At 48.3% G+C, this 21854-nt stretch overlaps 2 protein-coding genes across 2 annotated transcripts in view; one reads left to right on the top strand and one right to left on the bottom strand.

The window, feature by feature from the left end:
• SNRNP200 (small nuclear ribonucleoprotein U5 subunit 200) overlaps positions 1–15226 on the top strand; it is a 29402-nt gene extending 14176 nt beyond the window's left edge. The window contains exons 25-45 of the mRNA XM_015811529.1: positions 139–245; positions 1024–1142; positions 1303–1457; positions 1632–1821; positions 2925–3098; positions 3943–4103; positions 4457–4681; positions 5024–5215; positions 5938–6116; positions 6255–6406; positions 6922–7030; positions 7296–7404; positions 8164–8353; positions 8483–8647; positions 9286–9407; positions 9832–9975; positions 10125–10301; positions 11063–11223; positions 12052–12133; positions 13118–13210; positions 14183–15226. Coding sequence (XP_015667015.1) covers positions 139–245; positions 1024–1142; positions 1303–1457; positions 1632–1821; positions 2925–3098; positions 3943–4103; positions 4457–4681; positions 5024–5215; positions 5938–6116; positions 6255–6406; positions 6922–7030; positions 7296–7404; positions 8164–8353; positions 8483–8647; positions 9286–9407; positions 9832–9975; positions 10125–10301; positions 11063–11223; positions 12052–12133; positions 13118–13210; positions 14183–14326 — 3150 coding nt within the window. The 3' untranslated portion in view covers positions 14327–15226. The remainder of the gene's footprint in view (positions 1–138; positions 246–1023; positions 1143–1302; positions 1458–1631; positions 1822–2924; positions 3099–3942; positions 4104–4456; positions 4682–5023; positions 5216–5937; positions 6117–6254; positions 6407–6921; positions 7031–7295; positions 7405–8163; positions 8354–8482; positions 8648–9285; positions 9408–9831; positions 9976–10124; positions 10302–11062; positions 11224–12051; positions 12134–13117; positions 13211–14182) is intronic.
• Positions 15227–15673: 447 nt separating this feature from the next.
• Positions 15674–21611, bottom strand: CIAO1 (cytosolic iron-sulfur assembly component 1). The gene is made up of 7 exons (XM_015811402.1): positions 21450–21611; positions 20042–20190; positions 19215–19326; positions 18662–18750; positions 18252–18453; positions 16769–16856; positions 15674–15914 (listed from the first exon to the last, which is right to left on the bottom strand). Exons 1-7 carry the CDS (start codon positions 21586–21588, stop codon positions 15674–15676), a joined length of 1020 nt encoding a protein of 339 aa, XP_015666888.1. The 5' UTR covers positions 21589–21611.
• Between the last annotated feature and the right edge of the window lie 243 nt (positions 21612–21854).

Below are 21854 nucleotides of genomic sequence, written 5' to 3'. Positions count from 1 at the left end.
CCAGACAGTTTAGGATCCAGATGGTGGTGGTTCTTTCACTGGTCAGGAAATTAAAGGCCCTCTGAGATGGGATGCACATTATTTCCCTCTAGGTACTCGTTAACGAACTGAAAGTGTTGCTCTGTTTTGTGTTCTCAGTCTGCTGGGCGGCTCATGCGTGCCATCTTTGAGATAGTCCTTAACCGCGGTTGGGCGCAGCTCACCGACAAGACCCTCAACCTTTGCAAGATGATTGACAAGCGAATGTAAGGCGGCTTCTCTTAATTTTTTGTAGCTTCTGTCTGGTAATTTGATCTGCCTATCATTATAGTTTGTATGCAGGCATGAGAAATAAGTCTCAGTTGCTCGCTCAGTCTCGGCAATATTCCATGTAAATATTGCTATAATTAGGTTGTTTGAAATAGGGCTTAAGGATTAAGATAGGGAAGGGCAAATCTGTTGAATGTATATTAAACTTCAAAAATAAACGTATGTATAGCTAGTCCTTGACTTATGACAATAGAATAGAATAGAATAAAATAGAGATAGAATAGAATAGAATAGAATAGAATAGAATAGAATAGAATAGAATAGAATAGAATAGAATAGAATAGAATAGAATAGAATAGAATAGAGCTGGAAGGGACCTTGGAGGTCTTCTAGTCCAGCCCCCTGCTCAAGCAGGGCATCCTATACCATTTCAGTCAAGTGACTGTCCAGTCTCTTCTTAAAACCTCCAGTAATGAAGCACCCACAACGTCTGGAGGCAAGCTGTTCCACTGGTTAATTGTCCTCACTGTTAGGAAGTTTCTCCTTAATTCCAGGTTGCTTCTCTCCTTGACTAGATGAAAGGAACTCAACTGTAGCCTTCTAGTATTTCATCTTTTCTAGCCATGATTGAGGATTGGATCTTGAGAGGTGCAGTACTGGAGTTAGATCAGTTCCCTGCATAGATTGGCCGTTTTAGATATTGTTTCTGGAGATGCCAACAATTGGAGGAAAGTATCTGCTGGATCCTGAGTGGCAGCCTTCTTGTTCCTGCAGGTGGCAGTCCATGTGCCCCCTCCGACAGTTCAGGAAATTGCCTGAAGAGGTGGTGAAGAAAATTGAGAAGAAAAACTTCCCATTTGAGCGGCTGTATGACCTGAATCACAACGAAATAGGTCAGTGAGGGAGACGGCCGTCTCTCTTAGAGCAGGGATCCCCAACCTTGGCAACTTTAAGACTTGTGGACTTCAACTCCCAGAATTCCTCAGCCAGCAAAGCTAATGCTTCTGAGAAGATCCATGTCTCCTCCTCTTCACCCATACTGTCCTTCTGCAGGAGAGCTTATTCGGATGCCCAAGATGGGAAAGACGATCCACAAGTATGTCCACCTCTTCCCCAAACTGGAGCTGTCAGTCCACTTGCAGCCCATCACTCGGTCTACTCTGAAAGTGGAGCTAACAATTACTCCTGACTTCCAGTGGGATGAAAAGGTAAACGGACAACCTGGAATCTGCAGGAGCCATCTCCAGTAATGTTGAGGAGGTGGGATCCGAGGGTCACCTGTGGATGGGGCAGTTCCCGGTGGAGAAACCCCTTCAGTCTTGGGCTGGTGACTCTCCTTGCTTCCTTGATACGACCCCATCTCTCTCTTCTTTTGGGGGCAGGTCCACGGTTCCTCCGAGGCCTTCTGGATTCTGGTGGAAGACGTGGACAGCGAAGTGATCCTCCATCACGAGTATTTCCTCCTGAAGGCCAAATACGCCCAGGATGAGCATCTCATCACCTTCTTCGTGCCGGTTTTTGAGCCTCTTCCTCCACAGTACTTTATCCGGGTGGTCTCAGATCGCTGGCTTTGTAAGTCCCTGGAGAGAGGGGCTTTTGCCAAACAGGTTTATTCTATCTGTGGAAATAGCAGTGCTGGGGGGTATGTTACGAAGGCATTCCACCTGCGCGTAAGCATTTTCTTGCAAAAAGTCAGTCTGGATTTCATAAGAGCCAGGCGCAGTGGTTAGAATGCAGTATTGCAGACTGACTCTGCCGATTGCCAGCATTTTGATTTTCACCGGCTCAAGGTTGACTCAGCCTTCCAGCCTTCTGAGGTTGGTAAAATGAGGACCCAGCTTGTTTTTTGGGGGTGGGGGGCGCAATATGCTGATTCTGTAAACCACTTAGCTGTAAAGCACTGTGAAGCAGTATATAAGTCTTAAGTGCTATTTCTGTTTGAGTAACCTCGTGCCTCAATATTTTAAAGAAGCGAATTTAAATGAAAACTTCTTAACAATTTTCCGGCATAGTATTCTTTACGACTGTTCGTGACACAAAGATATTTGCAGTTTGCTGTTGACTGGTTGGGAAGTACGACAGCAAGATACAGGACAGTATTCCAGAATTTTAAAAGGCAGGCTGGAGATTCTGTCACACTGAGGCTTTGTACAGCATGCTAGGTGGACAGATAAAAAAAGTCCAGTTTAACACCAATTCAAGAACCATATAGTTAAAAATGGCAAAAGAATATTTTACAGTTAATATACAGTTACAAGTCAGAGCCCATGAGGAATGAATGTAAAGGAGACAGAAATATCAGTCCAGTCTGCCTTTTTGTAGCTAATCCTGCTGCGCTCCTGAAGGTTAATTGCAGTCCGTAGGGTGTCTGGCACAAGCCTCAATGACATCCCAAGTAACAAGTGTTGCGTGACTGATGCAAAGAGTGCAATCTGTGTGATAACTTCATGACCCACATGACATCATTGGCCTCCCCTGCAGATGCCTTGGCAGCCAGACTAAAACACGGTTCAGGATTTTCAAACTGGCTGCCGGGCCTCTCCTCCAAAGGGGACCGGCCTAGCAAGAGAGAAACGTGGAGAGCTGGTTTGAGGTTTTCTCCTCCACCTCTTGGTGCCCGGGGTCTTCAAGTGTCCCCGTTCCTCAGTTGCTGTTTGTCTGCTTGCTCTTGCCAGCCTGTGAGACGCAGCTGCCCGTGTCCTTCCGGCACTTGATCCTTCCAGAGAAGTACCCTCCTCCGACTGAACTGCTGGACTTGCAGCCCCTGCCAGTCTCTGCATTGCGGAACAGCGCCTTCGAGAGCCTCTACCAAGACAAGTTCCCCTTCTTCAATCCAATCCAGACCCAAGGTAGGCGTTGCAAAAAAAAAATAAAAAATGTATTTTCTTGGCCGTGGAGAGCGTCATGGAGACTGAACGTAGAGCACCAGGATATCTAATAAACAATAGCTATTTTGAGCCATTAGAAACCAAAAAAAACCCCCCAACCCATTGGTTAAAGATATTACTGCTGGGTAATATCTTTATTAAGACAAAGCAAAGCGGGTCGTCGTGTGTGCAGATGATTGGGGGGTCTCCTCAGGCAAAATGTTTAAAAAAGACGGGGGGATAGGAAAGGTTGGAGAAATACGAAAATCGGGCCCAGAGGTTATAGCGATGAAGTGAGTTGCTTAAGCCCAGACCGAATGCATTCGTTGACAAGGCGTGGAAATTAGTGTCGTGGTTTGTAACGTTCAGGAGCAAATCGCCTCCTGCGTCCTCCATGAGTTGTGAAGACTCAAAGACAGCCGGCACAAAGTCTGCCTCTGGGTCAGGCATAAGCAGCCAGAATTGCTCGTGAATAGGCTCAAGTGGCTATTTCATTGTTGATCGCTTCTATTGCAAGAATCTCGCCAGACTAGACTGGCTGCCTTCCCTTGGGAAAGAGCAGATGTAGACCTGAGCGTATATTTCCTCCTCTGAACCAACTCCAAGTTGGAATGTCTCCTTACTCCCCCTAGAGAAGCCCCTCCCCTTCAGCCGGTGATTCCACCGCATCATTGCAGAATTGCAGATGGTCAGAATTCCTGCCTTACGGCACAGGAGCATTACTTCCCTGTGTGGTGCTTGTCTCTCACCTGGCTGCACCTCTTGGGATCACCGCAGCATCCAGTGATGCCTGCAGGGTGTTCAGTCTGGCTCTTTCCGTGTCTAGTATTCAACACCGTCTACAACAGCGATGAAAACGTCTTTGTGGGCGCGCCAACCGGCAGTGGGAAGACCATCTGTGCGGAGTTTGCCATCCTGAGGATGCTGCTGCAGAACGTGGAGGGCCGCTGCGTCTACATCACTCCCATGGAGGCGCTTGCCGAACAGGTGCCGAGCTCCCGGCTAGCCATTTTTTGGGAATCTGCTCTTCCCAAGGAAGGGAATAGATCAGAGCTCCATGGAGGTTGCTCCCTCTACAGGAAGGCTGGGGAACCGTGGCCCTTTTATGACTCGTGAACTTCAGTTCCCAAAATCAGGAATTCTGGGAGTTGAGGTCCACGAGTCATAAAAGGGCCACGGTTCCCCGGCCCTGCTCTACAGAGAGTCTCGCAGGCAGCCGATGGGAAAAGGAGGAAGGGGGTGGGGTTTGGCGAGACCAGGAGGGGCCAAGCTAGCAGAGGTTTGACCTGGAGGACCTCTTCAGATGCTCTCATCTTCCTCTTCTTCCTTCTCTGAGGCAGATCTTCCTGGATTGGTATGAGAAATTCCAAGAGCGGCTTCTCAAAGTCGTCTTGTTGACGGGGGAGACCAGCACTGACTTGAAGTTGCTGGGCAAGGGCAACATCATCATCAGCACCCCGGAAAAGTGGGACATCCTGTCCCGGCGATGGAAGCAGCGCAAAAACGTGCAGAATGTCAATCTCTTCATTGTGGACGAAGTCCATCTCATTGGAGGCGAGAACGGGGTGAGTTTCCAGCCGAGAAAACCACTCTATTTGGAGAGGGAGAGCCGGGCACAGGTTCCTTTTGCCTGGCTGGGGAATTCTGGGAGTTGAAGGCCACCCCTCTTCAAGGGGTCAAGGTTGAGAAACTGCTGTATGGGGTTGTGACTGATGATCCATTGTTGACCTCCGCCCCCTGACCTAATGCAGTTCCTGCTCGTTGATAGAGCTCTGATTTCTTCATTTCTTCAGCGAACGTTGGGTGACGTTCAGCACTTCATAGCGTGCCTTTCTTGCTCAGTTGTCCCTAATTGCTAGATTGGGTGTTCCTGGCGTAACGTATCTCCCTTTGGTTTCTTTTCACAGCCAGTCCTGGAGGTGATCTGTTCCCGAATGCGCTACATCTCCTCCCAGATCGAGCGGCCCATCCGCATTGTGGCCCTCAGCTCCTCCTTGTCCAATGCCAAGGATGTGGCCCATTGGCTGGGTTGCAGTGCTACAGCCACCTTCAACTTCCACCCCAACGTGCGCCCTGTGCCTCTGGAGCTGCACATCCAAGTAAGTCTCCCGCTCTTTCCATTGGCCAGCTCCACCCACACGGGGCGCCTGAAAATCGGTCCATTACTCAGTTTACCTCTGCATCAGCTTTATTGATTGAGAGATGCTTTGGGTCTTATTAGGCAAAGCAAATTGTAAGGACCTACCCAGCTGGTCCCTCAGGAAAGCAAAACTCTTGACTCCATTGAATTGAATCAAAAGAACTTTTACTGAGAGAGAGTGGATGCAGAAAAGTCAGGCGAAATCCGAAATCCCACACAAAGCTCAAAGCAGTTCTTCCATTTTCCCAAATCCATCCCCTGACCAGCCTGTCAGCGGCCAGTATGATGCCACAAGGTTGTTTTGAGAACGCTGAGGTGCTAGGCAGATAACAGGGCATCCTCAGGGTGTGACGGCCTTGAAGCCAGACTGGAACCAGTTGGGAGAGAGTCTGTTTCATCTCTGAAGGCAATCTCCCTCCCTAATTCCCAAGCGGTTATAGCAAAAGCGAAAGCCTGTGAAAGATGCCAGCAAACATTCCTCCCCCCCCCCCCCCCTTTCCACAGAACGGCAGGACACACTGGTGGACCTGACACAAATTCCCTTTCCATCCCTTCCTGGAGCTACTCAAACCTCAGCTTCCTCTTCCATGCTGTCAGTGGGCTTTAATGGCAGTTCTTCCTTTTAAAGTTTGCCCAGCAAGTAGATTTGATGCCTTGGTTTCCTTCCCTTGTTTTGCTCAGGGCTTCAACATCAGCCACACACAGACCCGCCTGCTCTCCATGGCTAAGCCGGTCTACCATGCGATTATGAAACACTCTCCGAAGAAGCCGGTCATTGTGTTCGTTCCCTCACGCAAGCAGACTCGGCTGACGGCCATTGACATCCTCACCACCTGCGCTTCGGATGTCCAGAGACACAGGTAGACCTTGAACGTGCTCCCGTTCCTGGTTGCTTCTGCCTGGCCCTCGAAAAAGCCACGTTCTCCTTTGTGGAGGAAAAGCTGGCTGAGATCTGGCTTGCTAACTGTTCTGATCTGCCTGGCTTCCTGTCTCGACAGGTTTCTGCACTGCACCGAGAAGGACGTGGCTCCATACCTGGACAAACTGAACGACAATACCTTGAAAGAGACGGTGGTGAACGGGGTGGGCTACCTGCACGAGGGACTCACCTCAATGGAACGAAGAGTGGTGGAGCAGCTGTTTAGCTCAGGTAAACCGGCAAGGAGAAGCAAAGCTAATTGGGCCCAAATAGGCCTTCCTTGGGAAAAAAAACCCCATCAGATTCATAGGGAAACAACGTGTAAGTTGAGGATTACCTGTATCTTGCTGATTTGGTAGCTGTGAGATGCAGTGGGTGAACCCCAGATGCTTCTGGTCAGCTGTAACAGAAATGAAGGTGCTGAACTAGGTAGTAGCAGACTCGACACTCTTCCTCCAAGCTATGGAAGTTTATTTCTGCTTTGGCTATTATGAGCTTTTCTTTGCAGGCAGCTGAATGAATATGTCCCTAGGTCAGGGGTAGGCAACCTCGTCTCTTTTATGACTCCTGGACTCCTTGAGCCAGCCACGCTGAGGAGAAAGGGAGAGGTTTCCGAGCTGAGCCATGCTGGCTCAGGAATTCTGGGAGTTGAAGTCCACCAGTCATAAAAGAGCCAAGGTTGCCCACCCCTGGGCTAGGTGGTTGTTTCAGGTCTGGACTGTTCCTTCTTTGTTCTTTGTTCTTAGGGGCCATCCAGGTGGTGGTGGCTTCCCGGAGCCTCTGTTGGGGAATGAATTTAGCAGCCCACCTGGTGATCATCATGGACACGCAGTACTACAATGGGAAGATCCACGCGTGAGTGAAGGGTGCAGGAAGAGGGTTGTCTGAAACTGCCACTAAGCGGTTTACAGTTTGGGGTGAGGTCATAGAAAGAAAGTGGGGCTTGCATTAATGAGTTGAAATGACAGCCGCTTTCTCTGTTTACTGCTGACCTTTGTACAAAGACATTAATTAACATCCTTCAATCCAGCTAGATTGCAGTCCCAGATTAAGTTGGCAGCCCCTCCCCCAAACAATTAACAAGATTCTTAACTGACTTAATTGGTTCTCCTTGTGCCAGGTATGTGGACTATCCAATCTATGATGTTCTGCAGATGGTGGGCCGTGCTAACCGCCCGTTGCAGGACGATGAGGGACGCTGTGTTATTATGTGCCAAGGGTCCAAGAAGGTGAGCAAAGGTGGGAAGTAGGTGGATTCCTCTGCTGCTTAGGAGCTAGGGCTCCTAGAAGGTGGGATCCTTCTAGCTGGGAAGAGCTTTTAGTCTGGGTGGATCCTCTTCATTGCCTACGAGCTACTGGCAAAACATGAGGATCTAAAAGGCTTTCTTAGGTCCTCATGTTTGGCCAGCAGCTCATAGGCAATGAAGAGGACTGACTGATCTCTTGTATACGAACGGAGCATGTTGATCTCTGATTGATCCTTGTCCCCGGAGTCCAAGGAGGTTGGTTCCTTCTCTAGATAGTCTTCTGATCGATCTGTGTTGAGGAAATTCCAAGAGAACCAGTTTCTGATTGGTCCATCTTTTAACCTGACGGTTGATTGGTTCTTTATGTAGGTAGATTTCTGACTGACCTGTTTTTGAGAATTTCAAGAGACCCGGTTCCTGATTGGCTCGTCTTTGAGATAGTAGAGTGCTAGATATTCTTTCTGATGCTGCTGTTGTAGATTTTCTTTTTTTGCCACATCAAGATTAAATAGCCCTTAAATATCTGAAAATGTTAGGACATCAGAAAACTAAATCACGGTCATTCAGCCTGAACACTCATCACTGCACCCCTGGGATCCTTCGTTGGTTTTGCATGTTGTGTTGGCTTGATCTGTTTGGAGCAGATTCTCTTCCATTCTGGATTCCTTTGCCCTGGACCATGACCATAAGAAGCGGGCAGTTTTTCCCACGCTAAATATCATTTTGGCTCTCCCGTTCAAGGATTTCTTCAAAAAGTTCCTCTACGAGCCCCTTCCTGTGGAGTCTCACCTTGACCACTGCATGCACGATCACTTCAACGCTGAAATTGTCACCAAGACCATCGAGAACAAGCAGGACGCGGTGGACTACCTCACCTGGACCTTCTTGTACCGCAGGATGACCCAGAACCCCAACTACTACAACCTGCAAGGTGAAAGGGGGCGGTGTCCCAATCTGTGTGGGGGTTTCTTTTCCTGACCCATTCCGGGCCTAGCTCCTGTACAGTTTCCCAGCCTTTTTCCAAACGTGCAGCTTCTGACTTGATTGGTCCTCTGCTCAGGTGTGTCCCACCGGCATCTCTCCGATCACCTTTCCGAGCTAGTGGAACAAACTCTGAGTGATCTGGAACAGTCCAAGTGCATCAGTGTTGAAGACGAGATGGACGTGGCGCCTCTGAACCTTGGGATGATTGCAGCTTATTATTACATCAACTACACCACCATTGGTAAGGGGTCTGGGGAAGAGGGGTGCCAGGTCCCTGGCTGCCTCAGCCTCAGCCTATAGCAGTGACGGCGAACCTTTTAGAGACCGAGTGCCCAAACTGCAACCCAAAACCCACTTATTTATCGCCAGGTGCCAGGTGGGCGTGGCTGTGGTGCTCATAGCAGACTGTTTGGGTGTGGCCAAGGTGGGCGTGATCACCTCGATGTTGCTCGTGGGGAGGGACACCTGTGGGGGCCGGGCAGGGTTGGGGAAAATCCAGGGGGTCTCTGGCAGGTGGGGCAGTGGGCAAGAGGCTCGTCCTGCGGGGTGAGGCAAGGTAAGGCAGGGTGGGGGAGCTATTGTCACAGGGCAAGGCGAGGCAGGGGCTGGGGCAGCTGCTGCCTGACACCATCGGCCCCCGCACACAGAGGCCAGTGAGCGCATGGGTACTGGGATGCATCCAGCCACATGGACCTCGGCTAATTAGCGGGCAGCTGTTGAAGAGGGACGGTTGCCATCTCCGGGGCATGGCGCGCGTGCCAACAGAGAGGGCTCAGTGCCGCCTCTGGCACGCGTGCCATAGGTTCGCCACCACTGGCCTATAGCTTGGTACCTGATGCGAGTTCTCTCTCTCTCTCTCTCTCAAATTATGCGCTCTAGAACTCTTCAGCATGTCCCTGAATGCCAAGACGAAAGTGAGAGGTCTGATCGAAATTATCTCCAATGCTGCAGAATATGAGAATATTCCCATTCGGCACCACGAGGACAATCTCCTGCGGCAGGTAAGGGAATAATTATCTCTATGCCAAGGGACGTTCCTGGCTTTCTTGCAGCTTTTCTGGGGTTGCTTGGTGAGTGACTTAGTCGTTAACGCCTCCGTGGCCAGCCCATGGGTGGCTTTCACTAACAAAGTCAGCCCTGGGGGGGAGGGGGGGCTCAGGAGGGATTGTCTGTTGCTCAATAGTGAGGTGGGCAACCTATAAATTTAAGACATAAAACAAGCTCACCAACAGAGAGGTGGGTGTGCCTTTCTTGCAGAACCCCATGTGTTTTTTTTTCCCCCCGTGGTATTTTTGCCTAAAGAAAGCTCCAATTTCAATAGCTTCCATTCTTGCAAGCGGGGCGTCGGTGGGCAGCATGTGCAGATGTACCGGTGTACGGTTGTGTTTGATGCTTAGGAGACTCCTCCTTCCTTTCCTTTTCCAGCTGGCCCAGAAAGTGCCCCACAAGCTGAATAACCCTAAGTTCAACGACCCCCACGTCAAGACCAACCTCCTTTTGCAAGCACATTTGTCACGGATGCAGCTGAGCGCAGAGCTCCAGTCAGACACCGAGGAGATTCTGAGCAAGGTGCAGAGCGGTGGGGGGGGGGAAAGAGGAATGGGGGGTGGGGGGAATGGAAACACTCCACGGGGCAGGAGTATTGTCTAGCTGGGGAGCTCAGCGGGGGCTTCTTCCCACTGCCCCTGGGTCACTAAGCCGATTCTGCCCCTGCCCAGGCCATCCGGCTGATCCAAGCCTGCGTCGACGTCCTCTCCAGCAACGGCTGGCTGAGCCCCGCCCTGGCGGCCATGGAGCTGGCCCAGATGGTCACGCAGGCCATGTGGTCGAAGGACTCCTACCTGAAGCAGCTGCCGCACTTCACCTCCGAACACATCAAGCGCTGCACGGAGAAGGTGGGGACCGATCCGGGCCTCCCTTTCAGAGCAGTGGAGCAGCCCAGAAAAAGGGCACAGAGGGCCCTGCCAACCGGGCGCAGCAGGAAACGGGGAAAGTGGAGGGCCCAGTTGCAGTGGGAATTAAAAAAAACAACAAAAGGAATTGTTCACCAGCCCCCCTTTATTTACAAGATTTATATCCTGCCTGCTTGAACTGGGCCGCACTGGCTCCAGCTGTCTACTTCCCAGGGCTGAAGTTAGCGGGCAGGTTTCAGCCGCCTCTTGTCTTTCCTGGGGAAGGATTGGGAATCGGGGAGGGGCCCAATTTGTGGAACGTTGCTAGCTCTTTGGGGGGCTGTTTTGGGGAGTGGATCCTCCCAAAGAGAAGCGATTCAAGATGCTCTAGCTTGGCCTGACCCCGAAGGAGGTCTGTTTGATCCAAATGCCACGAGCCTCTTGCAGTTTGGAGAATTTATCATCAGACACTGCCTGACTGCTCCTAGAATGACAGGCGTGGGGTGGGTGGGTGGGTGGTTCACCCTGCTTTCTTCCCTCCCTGGCTTTTGGTCTGCCGTTGCCAAAAAGAGGTGGGCTTAAGAGTCATCCCACTGCTGGGACCTCAACAGGGCCTCCAACTGATCCTCATCCCATGGGTCAGCTGATCCTGAATGCGGTCTGTGTGGGTGTGTGTGGGGGCTCTTTGAATGACACTGTAACCCGGAAGCTTTTCCCTTCGGGCTGCCGGTCTCTGCTTATCCTCCGCCTGTCGTCCTGCGCAGGGAGTGGAGAGCGTGTTTGACATTATGGAGATGGAAGACGAGGAACGCAACGCCCTGCTCCAGCTCTCCGATGCCCAGATTGCAGACGTGGCTCGCTTCTGCAACCGCTACCCCAACATCGAGCTCTCCTATGAGGTGGTGGAAAAGGACGGCATCCGCAGGTAAGAGAGCCGGGAGGGTTGCAAGAGAAGGAGGACTGTGGTGACGTAGCTGGTAGTAGCAGTTGGCGTTCTTTCTGTTCTCATTGCGTATGGACAGAGGCAGGTCTTGTTGAATGGACTTTGTTGCTGGTGAGGAGAGACGGGCAGGCGAGAGCAGGGCCTGAGGCTAGAGGAAGCGATTGGTTCTTCAGTTACAGAGTGAGCTAGTTTGTCATTGGATGGCTGGGTGGTGCCAGCTGAAGAATGACAAATTTGGTAACCAACTTTGCAGCAGTTCGTACTAAGGAACTATTATAGAACTTTTAAACTTAGTTTTAGAAGAACGTGAAGTGCTTTGGACTTTCTAAGATGCTCTCTAATAGTCCTGCATGCTTTCAGGTTCTCCATTTTTTTTTAAAATTAAGTTGGGCATCCAGAGGCTCTTTTGCCTACCTTCAAATTGACAAACTTTCTGTGAGAGCTGGTTTGGGGTAGTGGTTAAGGCTGGGAGACTGTGAGTTCTAGTTCTGTCTTAGACACAATGCCAGCTGGGTAGCTTTGAGCCAGCCCCTCTCTCTTAGCCCTAAGAAGCAGGTAATAATAGCAGACCTACTTTGGAAAACCTTGTCAGGAAAACTGCAGGGACGTCCAGGCAGCCCCCAGGAGTCAAGACTGACTCGAAGGCACCAACAAAAAAAAATCTGTGGGACAGAATTCCCTGCTGGAAACTGCCAAGGTTTTAGCGCTCTGTGGGTTCCTCAACCTCTTGCTTCTAGTGGGCTGGGAAGGGAGCGAAGGCCAAACATTCCTGGGGGAAAGATGCGAGTCTACCCTCTTTTGTTTCTCCAGTGGAGGGCCTGTGGTTGTGCTGGTGCAGTTGGAGCGAGAGGAGGAAGTGACCGGGCCGGTGATCGCCCCGTTGTTCCCACAGGTAAGCCGAAGAGTCCTTGGAGGAAGATTCGGGGAAGCCGACGGCCGATTCAGCTTCTGGGAGGGGCTGAGAGTATTTATTTATTTATTTATTTATTTTATTTTATTTTATTTTTTTATTTTATTTTATTTTATTTTATTTTATTTTATTTATTTTATTTTATTTTATTTTATTTTATTTTATTTTATTTTATTTTATTTTATTTTATTTTATTTTATTTTATTTTATTTTATTTTATTTTATTTATTTATTTATTTATTTATTTATTTATTTATTTATTTATTTATTTATTTATTTATTGAATTTATATCCCGCCCTTCTCCTTGCGGACTCAGGGCGGCTGACAATCAGTTAAAACTACACCCATGACAAATTACAAAATTAAAATTAGTTAAAAAGAAATATTTAAATGTTGTCTAATTAAAATATGATTAAAAACCCCTCTAAAAATTGCCCTAGGCCAGTCCCGCTTGTTGGAATAGCCATGTCTTGAGGGCGCGGCGGAAGGAAGGGAGATCCGGGATCACCCTGATCTCTGGGGGCAGCTCATTCCAGAGGGTGGGAGCTCCCACAGAGAAGGCCCTCCCCCTTGGGGTCGCCAGCCGGCACTGTCTGGCCGACGGCACCCTGAGGAGACCCACCCTGTGGGAGCGTACAGGCCGATGGGAGGTAATCTGTGGCAGAAGGCGGTCTCGAAGGTAACCAGGTCCGATGCCATGGAGCGCTTTAAAGATAATAATCAACACCTTGAAGCGCACCCGGAAGGCCACCGGCAGCCAATGCAGCTCGCGCAGCAGCGGTGTTACGTGGGAGCGACGAGTCCCTCCCAACACCGCCCGCGCGGCCGCATTTTGGACTAGCTGGAGCCTCCGGGTGCTCCTCAAGGGGAGCCCCATGTAGAGAGCATTACAGTAGTCCAGGCGGGAGGTGACCAGTACACTTTGCATGCCCCACTTTGTCCTCTTTGCTGCTTCTTTCCCGCAGAAACGCGAGGAAGGCTGGTGGGTGGTGATTGGTGACTCCAAATCCAACAGCCTCATCTCCATCAAGCGGCTGACGCTGCAGCAGAAGGCCAAGGTGAGACCCGGGGCCCGCCCAGGTAGCCAGCAGTGGCTGCAGAGAGGGCAAAAGGCAGGGGGGGCTTGGCAGATGTGGGGAACGAGCATCTTTCTCTTCGTCCTCTTCGCTGCGTCCTCCATTCCTTGAAGCATTCCGATGACTGTTTTGATACACGCTTCTTGCACCGCGTGTAAGCTTAAAGTCCGCAGGGCACTAGGGGTAGCAAGGACATTCTGGGGAGCGTGGTGGTCAGGAGGCTGAGCAATTAAGACCAACGTTAGGCAGGATGTACAGTATTTATGTGAAAGGCTAATCTTGAATATAAAAAGCAAGCTTTTTGAACAACGTAGGCTCGTGATCAGGGAAAAGGCAATCTTCCTCAAGTGCCGTTGGATTCTTTCAGTGCTTTTTTCAGTCATGCTGAGGATGCTTTGGAATAAGAGTAGAAAACCAGGGAAGGAAATTGGTGGAGGAACAAGAAGGAAGAAAATGGGCTAGACTTTTAAATTTACAGACCTGTTACTCCTGGAAGTGGTTGGCTGGACAGTGATAAGCTAAAATTCACAGGCTTATCCACCAGAAAAACCACCAAATCCAGAGAGCATCCGGGGCCCGTCAGGTTCAACCCTGTGCTCCAAATATTCGCTTCTGTTGAAACCAGGATTCTTCGAAGCTGAATTCTGTTCCCCGTGTCGCTTTTTCCTGTCTCACGTTCTGTAATGCCCATTGTCCTGCTTGTGGGTTTTAAAAACATCTGGGCTGAAATGTCAAAATGAAACCTTAAAGAAGTTAAACGAAGCACGAACTGCACCTGATTTTGTTTCAGCCCTCGGCTGATTCGACCTGTGGGCTTTTTGTGCTTTTCCCAAAAGGGACACCCATCGCTTTTAAGCTGATTTTGCACTGTGAGCTTTTTGCAGGCAAACTCTCACCCCGTCAGGTCCCTTGTGATGTGACTTGTTCTAAAAACCCGATTCTTATGCTATTTAGGTGAAACTGGATTTTGTGGCCCCGCCCACTGGGACGCACAACTACACACTCTACTTCATGAGCGACGCCTACATGGGCTGTGACCAGGAATATAAGTTCAGTGTGGATGTAAAGGAGGCGGAGAGTGACAGCGACTCCGACTGAACATCCTCTGTGATGGACCCATGAAGCCATTGTGGACTTCCTTGGAGCAGATGACCACCATAGGTGGTTGGGAAGGTGTGTTCGTGTGTGTGTGCTGTAGATGTTCTCCGTCTTCTGGTTTCCTGCATCATCTAAGCCTCAACCAACAGGCTGTGTTTCTTCCAGCATTTTAAGCTTTTTCTTTTTTAAACTCAGCAAAACAAGCAGTAGCTTTATGTACAATGTTTTGAGTAAATGAGTTGAATCGATAGTTTCGAGATCCTGCTAATTTTCCAAAATAAAAACTTCCAGTAATTAACTCAGATCTCCTTTTGGGGAGGGTAAGCAAGTGAAGGATGGTTATATTTCTTCAGCATACCTTTTCAATATTCCCAATCCTCTATACCACATGGATTTGCATTTGTCTTGCACGTGGGACCTGTGCAATCTTTGCCATTCATTATCTGGTGTAAAGGTAGAATCCTTTTTTTTTGGAATCTCAATTGCAGGAAACTAAATATAGTCTTGCCCTCCTGAGTGAAGTATTCCTCACGACAAGAAGGTCTGAGTAAAGAAGCTGCAGGCACCCCTTCTTCTAAATCTAACACAATTACGATGAGAAACTTGGCCTATAGAAGTGAAAGATTTGATTAGAGATGGTTGCTCTTAAAAATGGAATGGGAAGAGGATTGTAAAGAAAAAACAGGTGCCTATTGTAACTGGATTTTTTCCTGAAGTAGACATTCCTTGGCAAAAAACATGTACATCTGAAAGCCTACGTCAGTCCTAGTCTTTGAAATTCCCTTTCCATCTTTCCCCACCCTCGGTCGCTTTCATTTTCCCCAGATGTATGGAGAAATCTTCCATCTTTCCTAGCCATTTGAGCCCAGGTTGGGGAAGCTGTAGTTTAATAAAGGAGTCAAGATGAACAAAAGCAGATGTTGTATTTTATTCATCTTATAGATGTCAAAATAACTGCTCTTTTCCCCACCGGACATCTTTAGGAGATTGGTTTTATTAAGTAGAAACCAATATTTAAAGCCTATTATTTCACTTCCTGAAGCCAGCATAGAAAGGATAACAAAGCTTTCCAAGGTTCATTTCGGGCCTACCTTGGAAATCCAGCTTCAGTGCAGTCTGCCTTGGCAATCACCTAGAAGATCCATGCCAAAGAACAACCAGATTCCCTCTCAGTCAAATCCAGTGTTTTCCTTCTAGATAGTAATTCTCACTTGGGGAAGTGCAGTTCCTCTGAAAGGATGGAAACAACTACAGAACAGTTGAATAAATTTGTAGGATGTTTGGCTGCCTTTTCTGGAGGATCTAGTGGTTGTGAAACACCCCCCCCCCCTGGAAACAACAATGTCTTTAGCAAGTCTCTGGGCGCTGATACTTCCAGAAGGCCATTTCTCCATCGTCACTGCACGAAGCCAGGAACCCCGGCTCCTTGGGGTTCCAGGCAACACAGTTCACATCCTGAGAGTGGGCTTGGGCCATGTGTGCGGTCAAGGAGAAGGTGGGCTGATGAGGGTCCGAGAGAGGGTCTTCCTCAAACACCCGGATGGCGTCGTCTCCACAAGCGGTGGCCAAGGCACCTGTCAGGTGGCACCTGCCAAGAATTTGGAAAATAAAACAGTTCTAGCGCAAGACTGATTCAGAACACGCTGGGGCATTTTAAAGAGAAGCTGCTAATTAAAAAAAGCTCCCTTTTTTATGATCCTGCAATCCCCTTAATTCAGGGTAGAGTCAAGACTGAGCGTTTACTGGCAGGATGCCCTTCCTGATGCCCATGTGGAGTTTGCAGCAGACGGGTTTTCTTTGCGCCCTAGGAGAGGAATATCTGCCACTGCCTAGGATTGAACTCTCAGCCTTCCAAGTGGGAGGGGAGCGTCTTCACCACGAGGCCACCGTGCCACCCAAACAGAAGCTGCTAATACAGAGTGATAACTATTTTGGAGACTTCAAAAACTGCTGCAGCTATTCTGCTAATCACAGGGGTCCCCAACTGTGGCAACTTTAAGACCTGTGGACTTCAACTCCCAGAATCCCCCAGTCTAAGCTTTTAATAACATAGCTTTGTTTTTGTTGTGGACCTATCCTTAAGAGTGTGGCTTCTGGCAAGTTTACACATGCAGCTATTCTTTTCTTTGCATTGGTGAGGAAGGTTAAGGGGTAAAATTAGTGTCTTTTAAAGACAACTATAAAATAGTAGCTAAAGTATCTTTATCCAAAGGGGTTCCCCTCGTTACAAAGTGGCTTTCATTGTAGGAATCAAGAACAGTCACAAACCCCAATGTTCTACAGTGGGAAACCGCCTTCATGTACCCACGTTTTTCTGTAGAGAAGCACTTGTGTTACTCCTTCGTCCACAAGGGTGCAACCTGCAAAACACCCTCACAAGAAGCAGTTTTGGACACCGATCCCAGATTGTCCTGGGATGTTGTGGGAAGCGTCTCTACTTACCAGGCCACGTCATAGACAGTCCGCGTGTGGAAACCGGAGAGGGTGCAAACACACTTCCACACAGGATCAGTGCCACTACAGGCCACGCCTGAAACACACAAGAGAGCTCTTTAAGTTGGTCTCTCTTGGATCTGCTGCAGGAGCTCCAGGCCTCTTGGGAAAAGGGGAGATTTAAATTGCGAAGGTCCAATCCAGGGTTTGGGAGTGGAGGAAGAGTTGCTGGGACAGAAAATATGAATGGAGGGGAGGGGGATGTGGTGTCCCTTAAGTGATCCAGCACTTGGCCCAGAATCTTACTCAGATACAGGCAGTCTTGTACAAATAACCCTCGACTTACAACCATAATTGAGCCCAAAATTTCTATGGCTAAACGAGACAGTTAAGTGAATGTTCCCCCATTTTACGACCTTGCCACAGTTGCTAAGTGAATCACTGCAGTTATTAAGTTACTAACAGGGTTCTTAAGTGAATCTGCTTTCCCCATTGACTTTGTTGTCACAAGGTCGCAAAAGAGGATCATGTGACCCCGGGACGCTGCGACCGTCATAAATATGAACCAGTTGCCAAGTGTCCGCATTTGGATCAATGACCCAGGAGATGCTGCGAAAATAAGTGTGAAAAACCATCATAAATTCTTTTTTTTTTCAGTACCGCTGTAACTTCAAACGGTCACTAAATGAACTGTTGTAAGTCGAGAACTACCTGTACTTAACAACCGTTCATTTAGTGTTCCGTGGGCAATTTGACAAGATCAGAAATGAGGAGGGGATAAGCCGCCTGGGAAAGCTGAGGGAAATCATCAAAACAATTAAAAAACGAAAATTAGAATATTTCGGACATGCGATGCGACACCCAGAAAAATACGGCCTACTCCATTTCATCCTCCAGGGAAAGACGGAAGGCCAACGAGGTCCAGGCAGAAGAAGAAGAACATCGTGGCTTCAAAATCTAAGGGACTGGTTTGGACAAAACTCAGCAGCACTTTTTCGTGCGGCTGCTGATAAAAACAGGATCGCCCAACATGATCGCCAACGTCCGATAACGGATATGGCACAAGAAGGGCAATTTGAGCCTAAGGGCCAACTTTGGCCCCAAAGACTTTGAACTGCTGTTCTCCAAAGCAAAGTACAACAATGACATGAGGGAGGAACTGAGCCTCTGAATAACACATGGAACATCTTGCCCCCTGAGGTGAGACTGGCTCCCACCTGCCTGGCCTTCTGCAAGAGCCCGAAGACCTGCAGCCTGGTAGTGGATGAAGTAATACTAGATTCTCCCCCCTCCCTCCTGTGCCTCTTGCTTCCCTCCCTCCCATCTTTTAATCGTAATTGTACATTTTTATTGTTATGTTGTAATGTTGTAGGCCACCCAGGGACGCCTTGTGGCAAGATGGGATGGCCAATAAATTGAATAAATAAATACAAACCAATAAACAGCTGTATCCCCTGCAATATAAGGCAGGGCACTGTGCTGTACCACCCACCTTGCTCATGGCCTGGCTTAAACTGCTGCCAAATTCGCACGGTCTTGTCGTCGCTACAGGAAGCCAGCCTTTCTCCCTTCTGATCAAAAGCCAAGCTCCACACCGTGGACTCGTGGCCTTCCAAGGTGCTGAAGCACACCCAGTCGTCTTCCTCCTCCTGATACAGCTTGACGGTGTCATCGTAACTGGCAGATGCCAGCAGCTGGCAGGAGAAAAAAAAAACTCAAGAGGGAGACCCAAATCCGCATCAGCAGAACAGAAAGATTTGCAGCCACATGGAAGGGCCACATGGAAAATGCCCCTTTACTGAGAACCTCTGCCTTTGTTTTACAAAAAATAATCTTCTAGCTGTTGCAGCAATGCGAAAGGAGATCTCTCTACCCCACCCCAGAGAAGGAAGCCAGACTCACCTCTTGGTTAGGATGCCAGACGACATGCTTGACATCCTGTGTGTGGGAATTCAAGACACTCATGCACTCGTACTCGTCCTCTTCGTCCACTGTAACAGAGAAGGGGGGAATGTGATCAAAATTGAACAATAAAAATAAAAATCACCCTCAGTCAATTGCAAAAGGCAGCTTAGAACAGTTTACATCTAATGATGATACCTTTAACACTATTATACATCTGCATCTGCCTATCCCAGCTCCTTGAGAAGGACTCAACAGGTGGACAAAAATGGTTAAGTCCAGTCTGAACATCAGGCTATACGACAAACCATAATAATAATATCACCGGCACTGACAAACTCCCCATCGGTCAATTGCAAAAGGCAGCTTTACTCAAAAGAGCTTACATCTTGCCACAATATCTCTAACACTATCAACCACATCTGCTTATCCCAGATCCTTGGGAAGGACTTGATAGGCAGCCACTATGTGAAAGCAGCATAACAGGTTCTGAAAATCCCAATGCCCCCCAAAGGATGGTCTGCCTCCCGTGATTCTCCAAGCTCTCACTCACCTTCCCAAACCCAGACGCTTTTGTCTCGGCTGCAGGTAGCCAGGAGACTGCCCGATGGGGCCCAGGCTACAGACTTCACCTCGTTTTCATGGCCCTCCAGAGTGGCTGCACACTGGGGGAGAAAGAGAGGGGGTGTTTCTTACGGGAAGGGCAACCGGCAATCCGAGACCAGAAAGAGAAAATCCTTGCAGCTGTTATCCTACACAATGCCAGTTCAGTGTATTTTGGAAGAAATCTGTGGTTTGATGAAATGTAATAAAAAATCTCAGCTGAAATGGAATGACAACTTTCAGTAATTGTTCCATTTTACAATAAATTGATTTCCAATTCACTTCATTTCCAGCATCTGGAGGGAAAAGAACTACTAATTTAAGCAAGCAAGACAAAAGTAACACATTCACAATAAAACAAGCTGAAAAAAGTTGCCTCTAAGTATGTTTAAAGTGACTTCGTACTTTTTTTTCTCCACTGAGATTCTCACTGTTCCATCTTTTTAACCGTATTCCAATTTTGCATCCATGGAAGTCATATAAGATTTAAATCACTCAGTTCTGAACTGTATTTCTCTAGTGAACCCTAAACTGCGCACGGTAAATATTTGTTATTATGAGTTGCAGCATTTTCAAATACAGTCATATCTTGGGTACATTCCCCCTTATTTTCTTGCTGCTTGTGGAGCTCGACTGAGAATATTGGAACCAAGAGCACGGCCTAACAAAGGATTCAAGATACCTTAATTTTTTCCAGTTAATAATAACATCTTGCAATTTAAACAATTATCTCTGCATTGAGCACATTTGAATTAGAAGCCGCAAAGGGTGCTGTACCTCGAAGTTGTCCTGGTTTTTTTTCCAAATGCAGGTGGTTGCATCAAAGCTGGCCGAAGCCAAGTAGTTCCCACAGGGGGACCAGGCCACCTTGCGGATGGTCCTTTGATGCCCTTCATCCAGAGTGGACTTGCACACCCAGGCATCACCTGGCAAGAGAGAAAGCTGGCAATGCGGTTTGCAACATCCCTGCCTGATCTTGGCACCCCAAGACTAATCACATTAATCGAGTATCTGGCTTCCCTTTTTTGGGGCTGAGGAAAAGAGGACAGGGAGGGGTCTTATGTCTCTACTAACTGCAAAATTGTGCATTTTGGAGGAGCGAGACATTAATGGCGGTTGAGATAAGACTGGGAAATACCCATTAAACCAACCAATACGGTCCTCACTTTGGGAGGCAGACAGTATGGTAAGTCACAAGGAAATGGGAGGGAAACGATGGTTTGTACATACATTAAAGCACGTTTTTTTTTGGCATTGTATCTTTTTTTGAATGCACCCAGAAACTTTAACATCCAATATCTGCGTATCTTTTTTATTTTATTATATTCATGTATTTCCTGCCTTTATTATTTTTACAAATAATATATCCACCATTCAATCCTCCTCCCGTTTTCCCCACAATAACTATCCCATGAGGTGGGTTGGGCTGAGAGAGAGAGAGTGACGGGCCCAAAGTCACCCAGACGGCTTTCACGGCTAGGGTGGGACTTGAACTCATGGTTTCTTGTTTTCTAGTCCGGTGGCTCAACTGGCTCTCCTATCTCATATCTTACCCAGCTCCAAGAATCTATGCTTGAGTCAGATAGCAAAAGTGAGGGGTCCTTGATGCTCTCCGAGGTTGGCTGTTTTCTTGCAGATATTTCATTACCCAAACTAGGTAATATCAGCCACGCTGATCATCACCACTTAGCACTGAGGAGGTTACCTAGTTTGGGTAGTGGGACGTCTGCGAGAAAACAAACCAGCTCAGAGAGCACCCAGGGCCCCTCATTTCAACCCTGAGCTAGAAATATTCTCCTTTATAGATATCAAAAGTTCCTGCTTGTTCTTTTAAGAGATGCACCGTGGACTCCTAGGAGCAGAGCTTTTAGTTCCAAACGTAAAGTCCAGAAATTGGTTGTTTGTTCATTAGGGGACTGCTGAGATCTGGATTCAAATAGGAAAAGAAAATTCAAAACATGTGTAGGCACATACGTTGCTCCTGCTCTTATCCTTACTCCTTAAATCAAACACGCTGCTGCACCAGGTAAGGAAAAGAAAGCTTCTTTTAAGGAGTTGCTGACAACACCAACGAGTGCCTTCATGTTCCAAATTCCTTTTTTCTTCCCCCAAATCTGAGCACCACAAGCTCTCTGCATTCTCCCTTCCTGGAAAGGTAAACACCAAGTTGACCACTTGAGCCTACCTTCCTTTCCCCAGATGCGGATGTTACGGTCACCGCCACAGGAAGCCAGGAGCGTCCCTGTAGGATTCCAGGCTAGGAACCAACAACGGGAATCCGGGTGTGCCTGGATGCGGGACAGGAGGGTCAAGGAGTCCTTCATTGGAAGGCCAGGCGGTCCCAACACAACAGAACCTAAAAACCTGCCAACAAAAAAGGTTTTATTTCAACAAGAGGGCTTCATTTAATTCGCAGGTCAAGAGCGTTTCTTATTCCCAATTTTAACAAGGACTTCCATGCTGCAATTCAAGAGTCCCTCGAGCAAAAATTGGAGCGATAGGAAGGTTACGGATGCCTCTGAACTGTGGTCTTGGAGTAGATTCCTGAGAATGCTGTGGACAAGCAGGAAAACCAACCAATGGACTATCA

Source organism: Protobothrops mucrosquamatus, unplaced genomic scaffold, assembly GCF_001527695.2.
Source record: "Protobothrops mucrosquamatus isolate PMUCROS unplaced genomic scaffold, P.Mucros_1.0 scaffold_50, whole genome shotgun sequence".
Lineage (NCBI taxonomy): Eukaryota > Metazoa > Chordata > Lepidosauria > Squamata > Viperidae > Protobothrops > Protobothrops mucrosquamatus.
This window is presented reverse-complemented; position numbering and strand designations above follow the sequence as displayed.

Bases quoted from the DNA above. Each gene is read 5' to 3' on its own strand.
- CIAO1 (XM_015811402.1), bottom strand. From the start codon at position 21,588: ATGAAGGACTCCTTGACCCTCCTGTCCCGCATCCAGGCACACCCGGAT. The intron at 18,751-19,214 runs GTGAGTGAGAGC...TCTCTGTTACAG, and splicing joins AAGCGTCTGGGTTTGGGAAG to TGGACGAAGAGGACGAGTAC. The intron at 16,857-18,251 runs GTGGGTGGTACA...TGTGTGTTTCAG, and splicing joins TAAGCCAGGCCATGAGCAAG to GCGTGGCCTGTAGTGGCACT.